This window comes from Glossina fuscipes, unplaced genomic scaffold, assembly GCF_014805625.2.
Source record: "Glossina fuscipes isolate IAEA_lab_2018 unplaced genomic scaffold, Yale_Gfus_2 42, whole genome shotgun sequence".
Classification (NCBI taxonomy): domain Eukaryota; kingdom Metazoa; phylum Arthropoda; class Insecta; order Diptera; family Glossinidae; genus Glossina; species Glossina fuscipes.
The window spans coordinates 361,026-381,523 of record NW_023998426.1 but is presented as its reverse complement, the minus strand read 5'-3'; the positions used below and the strand labels follow the sequence as shown (position 1 = coordinate 381,523).

The window sequence follows — 20,498 nt, the reverse complement described above, 5'->3', positions numbered from 1 at the left end:
CTTTCTTTATAACTTTGCATGCTATGGTTATCACTTTCACTCTTCAATAGAAAAGCCTATCATAGCATAAAAACTTTTGTTAGCTCTTTCCAATAATAACAATTATAATTCAGAGTCGCATTTTATATGGGAGAAGGTAGGATAAAGTATAAGCAAAGAACGAAATAAAAACAAAGAAAATTACGATTGAGATAAGAAAAAGAACGAATGTGAAAATAAAAGGAAATAACCAAACTACGGAATACCGGAGAAAAAGAAGACATAAAACACTCTAAAAGTAGCTCCTCTAAAAAAACCCATGAAAAGTAACACACAATCATATCATTTTTAACTTGACATAATTTATTACTGATGTTAATTTTGCATATTTCGTGCAGCTACCAAAATAAAAAATTAGATATGCCATCACTCTATAGATATTTATGGCATTTCTCCGCACATAACCGCAAACAAGTATTTTACTCTTTTACACGCTGCTAAATAAGAAAATGCCAATGACTCTAGACACGCTTTTTCCACAATTTTAACTTAACATTTTTTAACAAAAATTTTTTTAGTTTACTGCAGCCTATTAATTAATATTTGAGAAATAATCACCAAAATATAGCTTAATAAAGCATTTCAAAGCAAAATTCACAAAATTTTCGTCACTTTATTCAATAAATTAAATAAAATTTTTAAGTAAAATCACCTGCATGCGCCAGAAAACGCACTTCTATATAATTACTTTAGTGTTGTGCATGAAATCAACAAATTGGTTTAATTTTCATCTTTGAAGTTACATAAAAATATGAATCTGGCAATATTATAGAAAACATGTGTTTGGTTTCATTGCTTTGCCACTGTAATAAGATAAGCGAAAATTTGTGCTGTTTTCAATATTAATTTTCATCAAGTGGAAATTGAAAAAAATGTACGTTCCTCCTTTATCACCGGCCAGTGGTACCGGTCGCTTTTGGAGAACATCCGCTAAAATCATTAGATGCGTACGTTATGGTTGTACAAATCGGCCCTTTTATCATATAGTGGTAATGGAGGTATGGAATACAACTTCCTATTATGTCTGTCTACATTAAAAAAATATTTGATATTACTATAGAGGCGCAAAAATCAACATCAACCAGTTATAGAGCAGGTAGGAACCTTTGATCCTATGCCTAATATTTACAACGAGCGCCTGGTTTCCTTCAATTTTGAACGTATCCGTTATTGGTTGGGTAAAGGAGCTCATCTATCTACGCCGGCAGCGGAATTATTGGGTATAGCTGGATTTCTGCCCATACATCCGCGCACATATATGACGGCATGGCGTAACCGACAACGCGCCGTCGAAAACAAAGTTTTGGAGACGGAAGCCGCAACTAGTTAAGGTTTTGTTTATTTTTTTTCACTTGTGGAGGAGAAAAATATGGAAAAATGCAGTAATAAATGATACGCTTAGATTATCAACGTAAGGTATAATTTGCATTTGCTGTCAATCGAAAATTTTGATGTTTCCACACATTTTCTAGACTTACTGGGTTTAGATTTCTCCGTTACTGTAGAGCTTTAGGCAGATGAACGATGCTTTTATCTTATCCGATTTAGTAACTGATTAAAGGTGTTACAATGAAATAACGAAAGTATTTCGTTTAGTAATAAAAAATATTGTGTTCGCTTTGAGATGAGTTAGAATAACGGTAAACATTGTATGCTATGCTTGAAATAAATAGTGCCTTCGTTTTATTTCTGTGGAAACACTATCCATGTGAAAGTGTAGGCAGTGAATGTTATTTATATAATATATAATTGTATATATATAAACGTATCAAAAATTCGGAGCCATCGCAGCTGCATTTGCGGCAAAAATAATTTCCTCATTTGGGGTTCTTGCTGATGCTCGGCTGACGCAGATTACTAGAAAATTAGATCGGCAAGTGGATGAAAGCATTCAAATGCGTTCCAAAAATAGCAATTTTAACTTAAAGAAAGCCTTCAGGAGCGTTCAAGATGCATGAGTGTGAAGAATTATACTGCTTGAAGAATCCTATTGAATCCTTAAAAATTAACGAATCATTAGTGATTCTTGAAAAAATTTTGAAGTCCATAGAAATTAAATTCTTTTTAATTCCCATTCATACCGTCGATAATTGTTATGTAAATTTTAACAATAACCTGAAAGTCGTTTAGTTTAAACATGACGGGTAGATATTCCCTGAATATCTTTGACTCTTGATGGCGTTATGTACCCTTAATACAAGTTTATAGATCCATTTCAACTGATGGCTACTTTCTCCTAACATCTTATTTAAAAAAATGATCACGAGAAAATTAGACATATTCAAGAATTCCGAGAAAAGCTTTTGTACGATATTTATTTATTTGCTAAATGCAATATTTTAAAATGTTTAATAGTTTAAAAACATAATACTAAAGTTTTCCTATAATTTATTAACGTAGATAGCACTTTAAAATACGTATTCTAAAATTAAACTACCGGACCAAATTTTGTTTGCCAGTTAGTTATTAGTTTTATTTCGTGTAACTTTATGCTTTACATTTCAGTGAAGCATCACACATGCTGATTGCAGTGTTCAACTCAATAAAAGCGTCATGCGTGGTTCAGAAAGTGTCACAATGAAATTGATTGATGAATGAAATTGTGCGAGACCGCGAATTTTTGGCACATGTTTAAAATTACTGGCATGAGTTTTGACAATCAAAATGGTGATGTGTATTCATGAAAAAAAAACATAATCATCAATCGGTCTTTGCAAGGGTTTTTAACATTTACTAAAATAATATCAGTAAAAACGAGGTGAAAAAAATTAAATCAAATTGAAAATTAAGGAAATTAATTTAAATTGTTAAAAAAAATAAATAAATGAAAAAATTATGAATTTTGCCCTTTTCATTAACGTGCATGTAACAAGCGCTAACAACATGATTCTCCTGTAGCAAACAACGTAAGCTATGCGTTCAACTGCGAGACGCATAACGCAAGTGTTGCATGCATGGCTTGCGTTCGCATCTTGCTTCGTACTTGAATATTTAGTTTGGCAGATGGCTTGCTTTCCGTAATTGCTACATAGGTTTGTATTGGCAATTCATGCAACTTTGTTTATGTGAACAACACATACCGTTTATTATCGTTGGAATTACTTATATATTTATTTTTAAAACCAAAACGTAATTACAAACTTCTTTTGCTAAAAAAAATTAGTTCCCAAAGAGCATTTTCGCTTGATCAAATTCCATGTAAACAAAATCCAATACAAACTGTATGTTCCACATGTTTAATGCAATCACTATGTTCGATACCTAACTTTATTGCTATAAAACAATGTGACCAACCTAATAAATCTATTAGAAGCCTAGAGAAAGGTTTGTTTTTGTAAATACATGGCTTTCTTATATCAAGAGAAAAATGTGACAATCTTTTTTCCCACGTTATCCGTGCGATTAGTCAGCACATTTATGTGTTCTACGTACCGCAATCAGCATTTACACTTAATATTACTATTTTATTTTTTTTAATGAATGTTACAAAACTTGACAGCCGGTTTCTTAAGTTATCAAGTAGAAAAAATCGTTGGATATAAAAATGCATTAAATATAATCGCTCCCTCTCCATAAATGTTTTTAAAATCCATAAACAAATTGTACGATTCAGGTATCGAATAAAGAGCATCCAGCACTTTTTTTTTGGGTGGATGGTTATGTTAAGGAAAAACAAAATACATGCTTAGAGAGAGCAGCCGGGGCTCGTCATTATGTTCTTAAAGTATCCGAAAAAATGTACTTTACGTACTTTAATATTTGTACTTTGATAGGACCGAAAAGCCCTGAATATTAATAAATCATTCTTTTTTTTTATATTTCACATCACTTGTGGTACAGGAGCCTAAGTCTTGTGCGGATGTATGCAACCGACAGAACAGACTTGAAATAGACCTACTTTTTATTTTGCTGATCGTTTCAGAAAGTGATTCCGGATTGAATTGAGCTTGTCTATAAACAGCAATTTTTGAAAAAGTAGCAGCGAACGATGGACAATATTAATAATATATAAAATATACGTAAACGGTATAATTTTTAACATGTTTGCGGACTTGGATGCTATAACATTCAAATTATGAATTTCTATTTAATTTAACGTAACTTTAATACATTAATAGTAATTAGTTAAAAAATTGGATCTGCATCATCACTTTATATTATGGCATTCATATACAGATATATACAATTACCTATCCTGTCTTCTTATGTCAAACCTATAGGTCGCAGTTTCTGATATATTTTGTTGAACTTTGGACACATCGGTGAACGTTAATGAAAATGGTTTCAATCAAATTTCCTTTTGGATCACTTCCCATATAAGGCCTTATTTTGGAAGCTCTTTATACTGATAGCGGTATTAAATGAAGTGGGGCAAGCTCATGTTCCCTTGTTTACCATAACAAGTATTTAGACCGCGTTTAAAAATTTTTGGGGATTTTTTCCAATTAAATGAGATAAGTCGTTCATTTCAGGTCAAAAGTATATATACACATACATATATACATACGTATATAATTATTTTATTCAATTCTTTAGTGTTTCTTGGAATGTTTTGCTTTACTCTTCCCTTCATATTTAAAACAACATGATGGGCGTAGGATATATCGTAGCAATAATATTGCATAGAACGTAAACACCGTTAACCAAATCACGATAAATGAGTTAAATTTTTCTCCATTAAACAAACATTTTATTTTCGTTTTCAAATATTTGTAATTTCTTTCAAAATGTTTTCAACAACTAGGTTTTTTGTTTTTATTTTATATGTGGACTAAAAGAAATGTTACTCATATAATTTACTTATAATAATTTAAAAAAAAAAAAAAATATAAAAATAAAAAGCAAAATCGTAACATTTTTTACAAAGATTGACATTTGCTGAAACTCTTACTCCACCACCACCAACTTGTCATTTTCAAAGTAAAGGCATTAAGTTGAATATAGAAAATGCTGTATGTAGAAGAAGCGTAGCTGTAGTAGTAGTAGTAGTAGAGGACTCTTTAATCTTGCTTAAACGCAGAACCAATATTTTTCTTAGCAGTGTCAAAAGCCTTATCTATCGCGGCATCAACAGCTAAAAGAAAAAAATGCAAATCTTTTGATGAATTTGAAATGGACGAATTTTTACAACAAATCAACAAGTAAATAAATAAAATAATTTCCAATATTATACTTGCTTTAAAACACTTTCGATTTTTATTTGAATAACACAAGGAATTAATTTTAGGATTTTTGAATGGATTTAAAAGTGAAAACCATTTCTTTAAGGATTTTCTTTTATTCTAAATCAATAAAATAATGTTAGTGAATGAATGCTATTTAAATAATTTAAGAAAAAAAAAAAGAAAGGAGAGACAAAAGGAGAATATAAAATTTTTAATTACCTTTATGATGTTTTAAGAAATATGGACGTACAACATTGTTGTAGATAACATTGGAACCATTGTTCTCTATTGGCAACATGCACCAAATCAGAAATATACACTAAATAATATTAAATAAAATTCGTTTGTAAAATATTTGTAAAAATTGAAAGAAAAATTTTTTGCCTTTACCTTCAGTAACCAATAGAAAGGTATAACGGAAGTTAAGACACCCGAGAAATATTCAATAATTGACATAATACCGAATGTTACCCAATAAATTAACCATTTAGTATCATCCAATTTCGAACTGGACTCAATGGCATGTATAGAAATGTATGCCGGATACATCACACCAATAATGTTACATAAAAGCTGAGCACCATAACCAAACACCAAATATAGTGCACAAAATGCAGCTGTCCCTAAAAAACCAAAAAAAAAAAAAAAAAAAAAAAAAAGAAGAGGAAAAGAAACAAAAAGAAATTTTTTATAATAAGTTTCGTTAAACTCGTTTATATACAATTTATTTATTAAAAAGGCACCGTATTGTATAAAAACATTTTCAGTTATTATTTTTATTAATTTATTTTGCAATTTTTCAAACATTATTTTCAATTTTGTTTTAATAGAGAATATGAACAAATCACTGATGCATTTAAAACTAAGCACACGTAACGGCTGACGGTAATTCACGTGAATATTATTGCTATTATTATTGTTGTTATTGTTGTTACAAATAACAAGCGAATAGAACGCCCTTTGCGGTATATTTATTTATTTATTTATTTATTAATATGCTAATCGAGTATGAGTAGCTAAATTTAATTTTAGCTCTTGTCGGGAAGAATTATGCCTTTTTAAATTGTCACCGATTTAATTAATATATTGTTTCTTATACGAAAGTCACAGATGTTGGCAGAGACTTGTGTTGACCATTGTGTTGTTGTGGACATCTAAACGAATTTCTTTATGCTTATTGCTTTATTGTGCATGAAAGTGTAACGAAATAAACGCGAAAAAATTCTTGATTAATAAATAAATTCTTGAAAAGTGATTTCGATGATGGACGGCTTGTCGCTAATGTTGGATGCGAAACAATAGTTCGCGGTGCCGAGAGTTAAACATGCATTAACTGCGCTCTTTAGCCATCATTTGTCAATCCAAAGATTTAATTAATTGCTTGGCCGGCTCACATATCCGTATCAGTGCATAAATGGTTCACGTATACAGGCGGCCTTCATTTAACACGGTTAATTTTTACGGTGACGCATCGAAACCGTCTTCTACGAAACTTTTTTTTATCGTATACAGCGATGTAATTTAAACTTACGATATCCCATAAATCGAAAAACCATGCAGTGTACCGTGTCGCATCGACAAACCGTATTATAGGACACATTAAAATAGCGCAATTCAATCCAACGGTATCGAAACCAAGTCTTGAGTTTAACGATGACGATCACCCTATACCACTTGGTAGTACAGGGTATACTGAGTTTGTGCGGATGTTTGTAATAGCCACAAAGACTCCCATTTTTTATTATACCGATTGATCCGAAAACTGATTCTCAACTGACCTGTTCGTCCGTCTTTATACTCTCGTTTTCGACCAACAGATCGCTATTTTTGAGATAATTTTGTGTGATAATTGGTATACCGACGACGACCGACGTCATTTGATCGAAGGAGGGTTGACTTTTTCGACTATTTCCTATATAATGGCTTACTTTGAAAAGTCGCTTCAGAAATTTGCTTCGGTGGAGCAATTCTTTGAACCTCCTTTTATAAAAACGTTCCTACGAAAACTTAATCTTTATACGGTAAAAAGGTATCATTTTCAATAAATTGACAAAGCGATCTGAATTTGAATCATGTAAGTCTTTTTTTTGGATACCACCGCATATAAAGATTCTTAGGAAATGTCCAGCCTTATGTTCCGAATTGTAAGTGTTTTGTAATGAAAATTTTTTCGGGATAGTAGTATGACATGGGTCTACTTCTTGGACCCCAATTCATATAAGGTTTCTAAGTAATAGTAAGCCCATGAGACAAAGGTTTCAATTTCAATGTATTTATGATGAAAATTGATCCATAATAGCAACTTAGGAAAAAAATCAATGTTAAGGAATTTGGATCACATAGATCTATTTCTTATACTATAACATATACAGGGGCTCTCATGAAAACCATGTCATTTCTAGTTTTTTATAAAACTGGAAAATAATCATATTTCTAGAAAGTAAATTAAGTTTGCCACACGATGTCTTGGACATTCTCCTCTAGGCAGATTTTCATGAAAATTATGACTTTGCACGAAAATAATGAGTCATTTTTTATTTCTAGTGAATAACTGTACTAAGCGAAGTGGTATAGAGTATCGATGGCGGCCCTGTCCGACTATAATGATCTTATTTGTTTTTTTTTCAAAGTCGGTTGAAACTCTTCCTATTAGCGATAACAAAAATAAAATAAGAGAAAAAATCATTTGACAAAACACATATAATTTCTACCAAATTATGTTTGCGCTGTCTTGGATCAAGCACGGTGTTAAACGAGGGACTCCTAAATACACATGCAGTATACATGCAATTGTCGCAAATATGATCTCTTAAGGCGCAGAGTAGTGAGTGCCCTCAAATGCTTTCCTCCATCGATTTAAAAAAGCAAAAATGAAAAATCATAAAAATTCTCTTTATTCACAATTATATTGAAATCTCTTCATCCTACTTGGATGAGATTAGCATTGCATCTTTTATTCAAGCACTTGCTCTGCGAAACACAAATCCAAACCTCTGGCAATAAAAAAATATTAAAGAGAAATAATAATAGCATTACGAGTGAGTGGAAATGTGAAAAGTTGCATTTTATTCTATTCATATGAAAAAATTTGCAATAAATAAATGAAAGAAACAGACAATCACACGTCGGTAAGTAGTAATTCGGAACATGAAATCATTAAAATCGATTAAACAAAATTTATCCCATTACGTCTTTGTTCTGAACTATATTTAGCAGAACTAACTTGGAAATAAATAAATTTCTTATTCTCAAAACCTATCGCACAGAGATACCTTAGTGGCGGTAGCCTATAGTAGCAAAAGGAAGAAAATCATTTCTTCTATTTTATGACCCCAAACCGCTGTTCCTTAAGGTTTCTCCAAATAACATTCCCTCTTCTCCCCTCACCCAAGAGTCCTTCCAACAAGAAGAACACACAAAATCTAAATATATATAAAAAAATGAAACTTTGTACATAGATTAAGTCGAGTCATTTTTTTATCAGAAATTTATCTCATTTTCATTGAATAACAAAATTATATTAATTTAATTAATTTAAAAGTTGATTGTGAGGTTTTCATCCCTTTCACTATACCTATTATTGATTGGCATGGATTTTGCCTCAATATTACCTTTGAAAGGTTGTCGTCAAAGGCGGAAGACCGTCCCGCATTCGTTTCGTCTTTTAAGGTCATATCTCTAGAACGGAAAGTTGCAAACCAATTCCCAATTGACCGATCATTTATTAGTTCCTCACCATATAGGCTGCGCATTTTTTCAGCATTCGGTCTTGAGTATTGTCTTGCTTAAATTCCCAAAGCGCTATGTGTCGAATATGCGCTTTTTGACTCTTCATTCCAGCGGTTCAGAAAAACCGTTGACCATAACATGCACCACATAAAACAGTTGACAGAAGACTAACTGAATCCTCATCTATATTGTGAAAACAAAAACTCGGTGTTGTGTTGTTTCGGTGACTCACTGTGCTTAAATACGGACACTAGACTCTACCTACCTGCGTCGGAAGTTATTTATGCCGCGACCTAATATAAGGTCTGTTGTTGTTTGGATAAGATGTCGCGAAATGCGATTAATTGGTATAAATACTTCGTGTAACCAACATCGTATCACGCATGACGTTGTCGTCCAATCAAATGTCATTTGTATATAAATACTCGCTATGGTTAGAGAAAAATATACCATTTATCCCATTGAGAGGGATATATCTTTTGTATACGTAGTGGGCTTTTTGTCTATGAATATTCACGGTTTTATTTAAAAAAAAAAAAAAAAAATGTAAGAAGAATGCTTTATAAGGTCATATCCGAGGTCAAGTTCGAAAACTTTAAAACCATGCAAAATCATGATTAGCGAAAAAAACGGGCCTTTAAGCACCTCCTAAACCGGCCGTGGTAATTACAAAACAAATATTTTTTGACCATATAAACAACGATTTTAACGGAGAAAAACAAATTTCACTGTGTCCGGTGTGTCTTCTACACTCATATCAATTTTAAGTTAAAAGCTCAAAGAAAAAAAACAAATTTTAAAAACTATTCTGGTAGAGATTTGCAACATCCAGAAGGGCTTAAGGTAGACTCACATTTTATGCTATGTCCGTCCATTTGTGTTCAACCTACAAGGCACTATTTTTGTAATGTTGTCATGAAATTTGGTGCTGACCCAAAAACGAACGTTATTGAATATGGATCCGATCCGACCACTATTTCGACCAATTCCTATTTAAAGCCTTATTTTGACAGGTCGTTATATGAATAACTCTATTAGACAAAGTGATGTAGCCTACTATCCTACTATAGTGTTGTCAGTTGTTGCGACTGTAGCAGATTACAATCAACAAATACAAAACTCCAACTCTGCAACTGCAGAAAACTTTTAAGATTAAAATTTAATTTTTTTAAAATTAAAAAAAAAACTTGATGGATTCCTTTCCAAATCTCGTCTATGCACATGAAAAATAGAATCCTGAGAGCCAAGTGAAAATGCACTTCATTTTTTACGATAAAAGGAACATAAGCCGTGTTTCAACAAATTTCTTTGATTAGGAATAGGGTAGTTCACTGGTTCAATGTAATGTATCGAAGCAAAGCTAGTGCTAGTGCATTCCATGCCTTCTCTTGAAGAATATAATTTAATAACAATAATTGCAAGAAATAATTATATCTGGCTAGGTCGACTTTCGAATACCCCACGCCACAGGATCAATTTTCGTGAAAATCCTTTTTACGGTAGAATTCAAAAAATAGGCCGAGATGTTCCAAATTTGGTACAATTAATTTTTTTAAGCTAAAAATTATTATTGTGATATAATTTTCACCACGAAGCATTGAAAATTATACCTTTTTGTTGCATGAACTTCAATTTTCGTTATATGAGGGAGATTTAAAAAATTGCCTCAGTCGGTCCAAAGTTTGCATAGAAATGTGTAATGCTAAAATATTACTACTTAGCCACTTTTACCGACAAATTTGAAAATAACAATTTTTTTCGATATGTGGGAAGTGTTCGAAAAACTGCACCGATCCGAAACATTTTCAATAGCGTTTGTTCCTGTGTCAAATTTTATTGAAATATATCAAAAATTGCTTCCTGTAGCCTGAACGCAAATTTACGTAGCCCAGACATCAGACGGACAGACAGGCTAAAATCAATTCAGATTATGAATTTGAACCGATCGGTATAATAAAAAGTGTAATAGGCATAAATAAAAGTGTGTGTCTATCTTAAGCCCTTCTACGTGTTGCATACGTCCTTACTAACTTAATGTACCTTGTACCACACAAAGTGGTGTTTGGTGAAATTAAAGGGGCCAAACAATTCTATGTAGGCCGACTTTTTTAACTTAGATACAAGTACTGCTTTTATTTTAACTTGTTTATTTTCCCCTAATTGTTGCCATAGCATAGACGGCAGGAAAGATGTATTTGTGAAGGATGGGGGCTTCGAATAACCACCGCACACTCGAACTATTCGACATATAAGCCAAATATTTTTTTTCTCTTTCACCTTTAAGTTTGACATGACTATTCCTTTTGTGTTAATCTACTTACTTTTCCGTTGGTTGGTTGTTACTATAGCAAAGCCTGCAGAGAGGATATATTTGTCAAGGAGCGACTTTTGACTGAGTATCACTTCACTTATTAACATAAATATATTTTGAAAATTTATTATTTACTGTTTGTTATTTATAACAAATTTTCGGTGACTTCAGGAGTTGTCCGTATCTGTTATGATTTCCAAAACCAATTTACGTAAGGGGAGGGAAAAGTCTGTACTAATAGACCAGTAGCTAAGTTAGGAATACTATTATTATTATTATTATTATAATAGGAATACTAATAAAAGATAAAGCGACAAAAAGAGTCCCCGCTGATCACAAGTATGTTCATTTCACCTCTGACATTCGTAGGCGTTCCATATACAATGATAAATCTAGTATGCTCTTCTTACTTTCTAAGTGAAAAAATATAAAACATTTATTATGTAAGTAAATTTTGAAGTGAAAGGAGGTGTCATTATTATTGGAAAAATTTCAAGTGCAAAAATTTCAACATAAAAATTCATAAAAATTAGAGAAAATTACAAAAAAAAAAAAACCATAATCTCTAGTAAAAAGTATATAAACTAAAAAAAAAAAGAGCACAAAATATCATTATGGAAGGAGGTAAGTGCGAACCTAAGCCGTCATAGCCAAATTTCATTTTTTGAATTTCAGTATCAGCTGAATTGGAAAAACGCATATCCGAAGCTTTTTGTATCTTTGATCATGTCGGCGATAAAACTATAGATGTTCGTGAGGTAGGGACTGTGTTGCGGTTTCTAGGCTGTGCCCCTACTGAGAAAGAAGTTAATGATGTAATTACCCAGACCGAAATGGAAGATTCGGGAGGTGAAGTGCATTTAACAAAATTTCTTCCTTATATCATGCATCTTCTGATAGATCGTCGGTAAGCTCTCTCATAAAGAAAATTAAGCAAGTGCAAATGAATTATTATTCATTCATTAGAATGGAACCAGCTGGACCGGAGGAACTGCTGGCGGCATTTCATGTTATAGATGAAGAAAATCGCGGTTACTTAGATCCCGAGTATTTTAGTAAGTTAATGATGGAAGAAGGTGAGCCATTTACTCAGGAGGAAGTCGATGAAATGCTAGCTATCGCCATTGATCCGTTAAGCGGCCAAATAAATTATGAATATTACTTGAATCAACTAATGGTAATTTTCGAAAAGTTTTCCTCACTCCTCATTTTATATATAACGTTTATGTATGCGCTTTATTATAACTTTGCACTTTTTCATAATTTAAAAAAAAAAAAAAAATTCAAAACTAAAAGCACAACCGAAAAGACTCGGTTTATGAAATGGCAGCACAAGCAAATATCGAAAAAGCTAGACAAGCTCACAAGCAAACCAGACAATCTAGACTGGAAGTTGCATAACTAATTATTTATTTTCTTCTTTATCTCCTCTTTCGATTCGTTTCTAGGTCTACCTATAAAATTGTTATCTTCATTGTTCGTATAAAATTTGATAAAATAAAAAGTGAACAACAATAAGAATGAAAAAGATGTATTTCTTATAACTTTTACTTTAGGACAGTATTTGAAGGCAACTTTTAATATAACGGAAAACAAATTCTTCGAATATAAAAGAATTTGAGGTTAAGGGGTAGCGGGCTATACATTTTTCTTTTGTTAAAATTTCTGCAATGAATTAGGAAATGTTAGGACATGTACCGAAAATTAACATGGACGTTTCATGGATATATTCCATTTATCCTGCGAAAGTTTCTTGAAGTTTTAGATAAAAAGAAATAAACCATAATTTAACTCCTTTAGAACGGAACCTGGTGGACGGAAGGGAACTGTTGGAAATCTTTCGCGTTAAGGAGACCAAGTTTCCTTAGCAGAACATAGATACCTTTAACACGTGCTCTCTTGCAATTCTTAAGGACAGAATAATATAAAAATTGTATTTCAAAAATAATCCTTTCGTTTCCAAACCTATCTGCACTTAAGGCTATAAGAAGGATTTTTGGTTCGTGCCTTTTACCATTTAAACAACGTAAGAAAACATTTGACAATATAAGTGGCCCTTTTCCCAAATCTATTTACATACGAGCGAATTCCAAAGACTAGAAACAAAAAGAGAATATTGTGTACCTACCCGTGCCCAGCACTACAATAGCCTCATTATGCTTTTGTTCGGCATTCGGTTGCTTTGTGCTTAAAAAGTTATCGATCAGCCCCATATGAACTTAAATACAATACACATTGACGAATTAAATGCAACAAAAATTGTTTAAATGATTTGTTCTACGTCACAACTGAAGGTTGAACGCGAGTGATTATAAAATATGCACAAACACGTATGAAAAAAACTTTTTGGCTGCTGGTAAAACAATAACAATAACTGTTATTAAAATAATAACAATAAAAAACACTGCACGCGCTGATGATATGGCAAAAATTTGTTACAATAATAATTTTATTCTTTCCTCCACTTTCACTACTGATCCCAACAAAGTGTACTTTTAAATTGAGTACAAAGATTTATTTGTACAAAGAACATTCCCCTGCAATCTGGAATACAAAGGCCAGTTATTTATGTAAAAAAGGAGAGAGGATGATTAAAAGCATAAATACAAATACGCAATAACAACTTCAGACAAAGGTTTCGAAGAGAAATGTATCAAAACCGCAAACAAAAACACTAGCACTAAAAAAAGTTGAAAAAGTCATAAGGTAACCAGTTTAACGAAAAAAAAAAGAACATTATTAAGAAAATCAAATCTACAAAGTTATCTGATAACTGGTACGGCTACAGACCGGCAAACACTCGTTATGAAGAATGTGATCTTAGAAAGTCATTAATGTGCTGTTTGCTTTCCCTTAATAACAACAATTAGCAAGTTCGTTTTCATTCGTATTCATATAATACACTAATAGCCACGTAGTTATCTCCAAGGTTCGTGTTAGAATACATTAGAACACATATCTATTAACGTAAATGTACCTTATGTTTAGCCCGATGACGTATTGACGTGATATTAATATGTCAAATCTGTGCCAGTGTTTTTTGCACAAGCAAAGTCACTTGCGTTCAATTTATAAACACTTACCTAAAAATAGATAAGTTCTGGGTACATTGGTTTTATTTTCCACGTATTCGAATCCTTTATTCCACGGCTTCGTTTTATCGCTTAATGTCCTGTCCAGGACTTCTTTGTAGTGATCGGCTAGCGCTTGCAATTTAACCATATGGTTAGACATGTTTTTCATTAATTTTTACGTTCTATTTGATTTTTCCACCACAGTAACATAAAAAAATATGACAGAAATTTGAGTAACAGATTATTAACGGGGATTTGCAAATAGCGCTTCTCAAGAAGCATATTTTCTTTTTACCTTACAGTGCAGAGAGAAAGAGTGAAAACGATAAAAAGTTTTTGAGAAACGAAATAAACTACAATTTTTTTAATGAAATCCCACAATAAATTTTTTTTTTCTTCTTTTCTTCTGACTATTCTAAATAAGTTGCCACGAATGAGAATAAACTTATGATTTGGGAATAGAGATAAAAATTTGAAAGAGAATAGGAATTAATGCGAAGTAATACATAAAAGCAGTTATAGTAACTATATTTTTAAATAGGCTTTGCATAAAATCAACGTACTTGAATAATTACAAATGATTTTAAGCCATGTTAAGGACCCGATACCGTTATAAGCAATTTACATTCATTTAAAAACATTTGTTTTTTACTTTGCAGAAGAAGTACGTATTCATTTTATAAAGGCTTACAAAAGTCGTTTAACATATCTGTTTAATAAGTTTGGATTGCCGTGTTTGTTACGTTGATTACAGATGAACTTAAAATTATTGTGAACGTTTTTTAAATTATCTTTGAGTAAGGATATTACGGTGCAATTGTTATCATTATTACTAAAAGTGATTTATTTGAATACGATTATTTATGTGGATATAATGAGAGAAAGTATAACAATCTTATATTTAACTAATAAAGAGTTTTGCATTATAAATTTTCTTAAAGTAGCTGAGAGATGGAAAGAATAAAAAAATTACTTTTTTTTTCTTTCTCTCTGTGGAAAAAAATCGCGTTATTGTATGTTACAATTTAGTTTAATAATACGGTCATTAAAAATGTTTTTTGCTATACATATAAAACAAAAATAGCAGGTAAGAGAAAAACAAATTAAAACGTTGTAATTATTTATTGATAAAATATTTGATAATACGCGCCACGGGATATTCTAATGTTAAAGTCATTACAAACGCTATTAAGTTTGAAATAAAGAAATTAAGAAAAATTTGGCCAACCTTTTAAAATAAAAAAAAAATTAGAAAAAATTAAATAGATCTGAAGTTTGTACATCTCACCAAAAATGTTGTGTTAATATAAATTGGTTGACGATAGAATCCGCCTAGAATCTTAATGACAGTTACATGCCATAAATATAGTTGAAATGACAAACGACCGATTGGCTGCATAAGTGGTGAACTGCATATACGATAAAACACAGCTAAAACAAATGAATGAAGTCAACAAAGTGCAGAACATTTTTATTCTTTACGTATAGTAACTTACAGCCCAGTTTAAAGCACATTCCCAATACAATTAACATAACAACAAAAAGCCAGGCAAGACGATAAACACCAGCGTATGTAGCTATCCATAACGAAGGCTTTTCAATATCATGATTTATGAAGAAAACACCGCTAAAAATTAGGCCAAAGCAAGTTAAAAAGAGAATCCAAAAAAATAGCTCATATAAAAGGGAACCAGTAAATCGCTTTTTTACCGCATCCAGATGTACATAGTTTTCATATATCTCGGCGCATATAAAACCAAAAATATAACCACTTAAATTAGTGTAAAAAGGAACATAGCTTTGATACATAGTGTCAAAGTCCTTGAAAAATACATAACGATATGTTCTGAATAAAAAAAGGTGATATTAATTAACCAGTTTATTTTATAATTGTATGAGAAAATGCTTACTCCGGTCTGGCATACAAGAACGGTTCAAGTTTAAGGACATAAGTGACCACAGATGTTATTAATGCAGATGCAATTGTTAATACTACTAAAAAAAACCTTTTTATCTGTGGATACCTAATTAAATTAATATTACATTATGTTTACTTAGATTTAATGTAATTGTATCCACTTACTTGGCCACTAATATGAAGACTATTAAGAAAAATTCAGTTAATTGTATATCAGTGGCTAAAAACCAAGTATGTTGACAGCACTTAATTAAACATTGTTTTTATTTACGCCGAAAAAATGTTAAAATTGCTTGACTTACGCTTTCTTTTAGCAAAAAATTATTGATCATGAATAAATTTTGCCACCAATATTCTCGACAAAAAACATGTTCGGCTTCGGTAATATGCCGCCAAAATGGTCCATCTCCCATATGAGATAGCAGGAAGCCATTGAATAATATTAAAATCATTAATGAGGGAACGATTCTGTAATATTATTAATACCATTGTTAAAGAGCATTATAAAACCAATTAATTGGGGTATGAGGTTATATTCATTCCCTGTTTTAAGAAAATTGCAAGGATGAAAAGGAGCGGCTCGTCTATAAATTAAAAAAAAAGCAAGTAAAACCATTATGGCGGGACATGGTCCACTATTAAGTATCCTATACCGCTTCGCCTAACATAGCTGTTCATATAACGACTTTTCAAAACAAGGGCTTAAATTGGAAAAGATAGAAAAAGTGGTCCGATCTCTACCATTTTCAGTAGCGATCATCCTTGTGCCAAAGCACATGTGGGTAGGAAATGTGATCAAAATATTTCAAAAATTGAGACCTGTGGCGTGACGCATATACGGACACAGCAGCCACAGAAATAAATTCAAAGACTAAAGTGTCAAAGTACTAGTTAAGTACGGCTATCGGCTTTATTAAAAACTCTACTGCACTTAAGATTCGAACCCACGACTGCCGTTAGCTGGTTTTCCCTATACACCGTTTATAAAAAAATACTATGTGCGGTGAATGAAGAGAGCACAGATTTGATTTTAATAAGTGATAAATAAATAAATACGTAATAAATAAATTAATAAAAAATCTCTTTCATTTGTTAAATGGGACGAAGTAACAGAAATGGCATGAGTATATCTGTTAAATGGTACGAAGTAACAGAAATGAAGTGACCATATCTGTTAAATGCAAAGAACGCATTTACAAACACCAATATTGCAATAAATTATGCCAATAAAATTTTAATAATGTGAAATATATCAATAGTCTAATTAAGAATATAGGACTTCAATGAAAATCATTTAATCACGACCTTTGATTTGCTAGTCGGGATTATTTGGTGTAAAAAGTCAAAAAGTTTATTCAGAAGAAGCGCATTTTGTGAATCAAAATTTGCGGTTGCTTGCAAGGTTTTCATTTTACACCGAAGAATCTTTGTGAGTAATCTCGTTTCCGAATAGAATTAATGTTTCAAGTAGAAATTTAGAGAAGTTGAACACATGTAAAACAAATAGAAACACTATAGTGGGTCCCGGCTAGCCGCTAAACTCTCTACGTCGCCCTACAATTATTCATATAACGGCTTTTTAAAATAGCAATACGGTAGAAGCTGTGGTTCGATCCAGACCATTTGTAATAACGTTCGTCCTTGGGCAATGTTTTACAAAATGACTTCAAAGTAATGCATTATATAATAAGTAATCGAAAAAGTGGACCGATACAAACCACTTTCAAAGACCTTCGTCCTTGGGTCAAATGACGTCACTGGATATATGGAAGTAATGGAACTATGTGTAATAAATTCTTATTTATTAAAAATGCCAATGTCTTATTGGATTTCTAACAAAATTCATCCTTACAAAATAAAATGCTTATGGGGCGATACCGATCAAATTCGGCCTCAAATTTTACGTTCGTAAGAATCCCAAAAAAGTGGGCATATCAATCAAATCTTATTTTATCATAATTTTCGTTGTGCTTACGGACGCTATAACCCGAATAGCGGTACGTGTCAGCGATAACTTGGTCAGCATTCTCGGCATGCTCAACCGTTAGCTGGATGTAAGTGTACGTCAATAAGAGAAGGAGCTCAGTACTAAATTCAATTTCCAAAGTTAATGACAAAATTTTAGATGTTCAGACAAAGAGATGAAAAAAGGTAAACAGACTTCACTGTAATCGGGCCAAATAGTTCTATAGTCTTTGCAGGTCTTCTTCTGTATTTGCAAACATTACATGAATTTGATGAATCCAATATAACTTTTATTGTAGGCACTTACCGCAAATATCGTGCTAAAAATACTTTAAAATAAACTCCAATACATCGACGTAAGCTGGTCCGCGGTGATACTAATTGCAGTTCATCGAATTTCAATTTTAGAAAAAATCCAGCGAAGAAAAAAAATATTTGAATAATAACAGCGCCATTGGTAAAGATTGCGATTTCGGGATTATAATAAAATTTCTCAAAATATTCTGGGTTTTGTGTTTGTATTAACATGTCAAGTACAACACTATGAGCCATTACGACGCAGAATAATAAAAAAACGCGAAGACCGTTAATGAATTTCAATTCATTTTTCTCAATACTTGAAGGTGCAAGTAGACGATAATAATTGCGATAAAGTGAGAAGGAAGTCAGCAGTTTTTTAACTAATTAAAAAAAAAGGACTTAAAAAAAACCGGATGTCAAATTATATATCATTATGTACCGCCGTATTGATTTTCTTTATAGTGATCGTAAGCTTGGATGTTCCTTGTTTGCTGGCAATGTAAGAAATAATCGTAAAATGATGATAAAATGTTGATAAGCCCAATACCAATAAAGATCGAGTAAACCACAACGTCCAAAGAATCTGCGAAATAATAAAAATATACGTTTCCTTCCTTTCAATGTGATATATGTACAGGGTGTTCCAAAATTACGCGAAATTTAAATTTACCGCCAGTTTTGCGGTGAAGTGTTGCCAGCCCAAAAAAGAGAGAACATTTTGACAACTGACAATTTAGGGTTAGCAGGAACTTTTGTTAACAATTTTCACATTGACTCTGCATCAAGGCAAAGAGTGCGCCATGGAGGTTACTTGCCCGATGTGCATAACCTTTTCCTATGTACATTATGACTCAATAAAAACATTACAATTAAAAAAAAGGATGTAAAGGCTTCAGAAATTTATGTCGCAAACTACTTTGTAAGTTATTACAACGCTGCGTTGTAAAAGATTTTGTATTGTTGTAATGTCAAAATAGCAAAAATTATTTTTTCATTCATTTCGACGTTTAGCGACTTGAAATCTTGTGCCTGTCGAATATTACTAAAACACGTTCTCATCTAAATTTTTCCAACAAGATTTTGTTTTCTTTTTAATTCAAATCTTGCGTGAATTTTGGGATATCCTTTAAAGTCAAACCGATTTTTGATGGAACTTCAGAGCTCTCGCAATATTCAATAGATGTTCTTAACCGTAGTTGTTGATACATGGCTTGAAAATTATAATTTAAACACTTTCCCAGCAATTGCTGATTTACTAAATGATAATCGGGCTCATGCTTGTACACCTCGGCGTAATATTCTGTAATCTGTACATTTTAGAGCATATTTTATATTTCTTCTTTTTACAAATTGCATATTATTCTTAGTAAATAAGAAAAGCTTACTTCATTCGAACCGATCGTTTTATCATAAAGTTGCTGTTGTTGAAAGTCTGGCAATGATTTTAACAAAGTTTTACAATCTTCTACACAAACACCAAAAAAAAGACGATCATGACGATAATGATGTCTCTCATCCCTTGAGTACATATCAATTTGATTCCAAAGTGGTGAGGAGGCATTTGGTTCTATTTCAGCGTAAACTACACAATAACTATATGACATTCGAGAGTCTATACATTTGTCGTAATCGTCGAATTGATAAAGTGGTGGCATTTCATAATAACTACTGGTTGGAATATTTCGCTGACTTTCACTGAATATGTTAGAACCAGCAAGTATTACTTGTAAAATTATTAAATCAAGTTTAAACACTTTTGTTAGCATTTTCTTTTTAGAATATGTGATCTTGCGTGCTGTGCTATCTTCACTGAGCTGATGTTATTTCACTAATAACTTTAATTTATTTATTTTTTTTACTAGTTTTGAGAATTCAGTATATTCATGCACTCATCTTAAAGGCATTATTCAACATGTAATTAGATGAATAACGCATTTTCAACTAAACTTGAAATTTGTCGTCAATGCGATATCGATACAATTTAATAAAGTTAAAAA

General features: G+C 31.9%; 4 protein-coding genes across 6 annotated transcripts; 2 read left to right on the top strand and 2 right to left on the bottom strand.

Annotated features, from left to right (window-relative positions):
* Positions 1–757: 757 nt before the first annotated feature.
* LOC119636871 (probable 28S ribosomal protein S16, mitochondrial) lies at positions 758–1,458 on the top strand. Of its 2 annotated transcripts, none has more exons than XM_038032542.1 (2): positions 758–1,028; positions 1,100–1,458. In XM_038032542.1, exons 1-2 carry the CDS (start codon positions 912–914, stop codon positions 1,367–1,369), a joined length of 387 nt encoding a protein of 128 aa, XP_037888470.1. In that variant the 5' UTR covers positions 758–911; the 3' UTR covers positions 1,370–1,458. The 2 variants fall into 2 exon arrangements, with proteins under 2 accessions (XP_037888470.1, XP_037888469.1); XM_038032541.1 differs by having other exon boundaries at positions 766–1,037.
* A 3,309-nt stretch (positions 1,459–4,767) lies between these two features.
* LOC119636950 (receptor expression-enhancing protein 5-like) lies at positions 4,768–14,717 on the bottom strand. 2 transcript variants are annotated; one of them, XM_038032706.1, is made up of 5 exons: positions 14,614–14,717; positions 14,328–14,500; positions 5,595–5,827; positions 5,424–5,523; positions 4,768–5,113 (listed from the first exon to the last, which is right to left on the bottom strand). In XM_038032706.1, exons 2-5 carry the CDS (start codon positions 14,485–14,487, stop codon positions 5,040–5,042), a joined length of 567 nt encoding a protein of 188 aa, XP_037888634.1. In that variant the 5' UTR covers positions 14,488–14,500; positions 14,614–14,717; the 3' UTR covers positions 4,768–5,039. The 2 variants fall into 2 exon arrangements, with proteins under 2 accessions (XP_037888634.1, XP_037888636.1); XM_038032708.1 differs by lacking the exons at positions 14,328–14,500; positions 14,614–14,717 and adding an exon at positions 13,373–13,683.
* Positions 11,801–12,657, top strand: LOC119636949 (dynein regulatory complex protein 8). Its single transcript, XM_038032705.1, has 3 exons — positions 11,801–11,868; positions 11,920–12,151; positions 12,211–12,657. Exons 1-3 carry the CDS (start codon positions 11,859–11,861, stop codon positions 12,647–12,649), a joined length of 681 nt encoding a protein of 226 aa, XP_037888633.1. The 5' UTR covers positions 11,801–11,858; the 3' UTR covers positions 12,650–12,657.
* A 724-nt stretch (positions 14,718–15,441) lies between the features above and the next one.
* Positions 15,442–20,267, bottom strand: LOC119637011 (nose resistant to fluoxetine protein 6-like; the record flags this gene model as incomplete). Its single annotated transcript, XM_038032784.1, has 10 exons — positions 19,887–20,267; positions 19,640–19,808; positions 18,941–19,084; positions 18,509–18,881; positions 16,539–16,704; positions 16,402–16,481; positions 16,229–16,342; positions 15,815–16,164; positions 15,607–15,749; positions 15,442–15,546 (listed from the first exon to the last, which is right to left on the bottom strand). Coding segments are annotated over exons 1-10 (2,025 nt in total), but the record flags the coding sequence as incomplete, so codon positions are not given.
* Between the last annotated feature and the right edge of the window lie 231 nt (positions 20,268–20,498).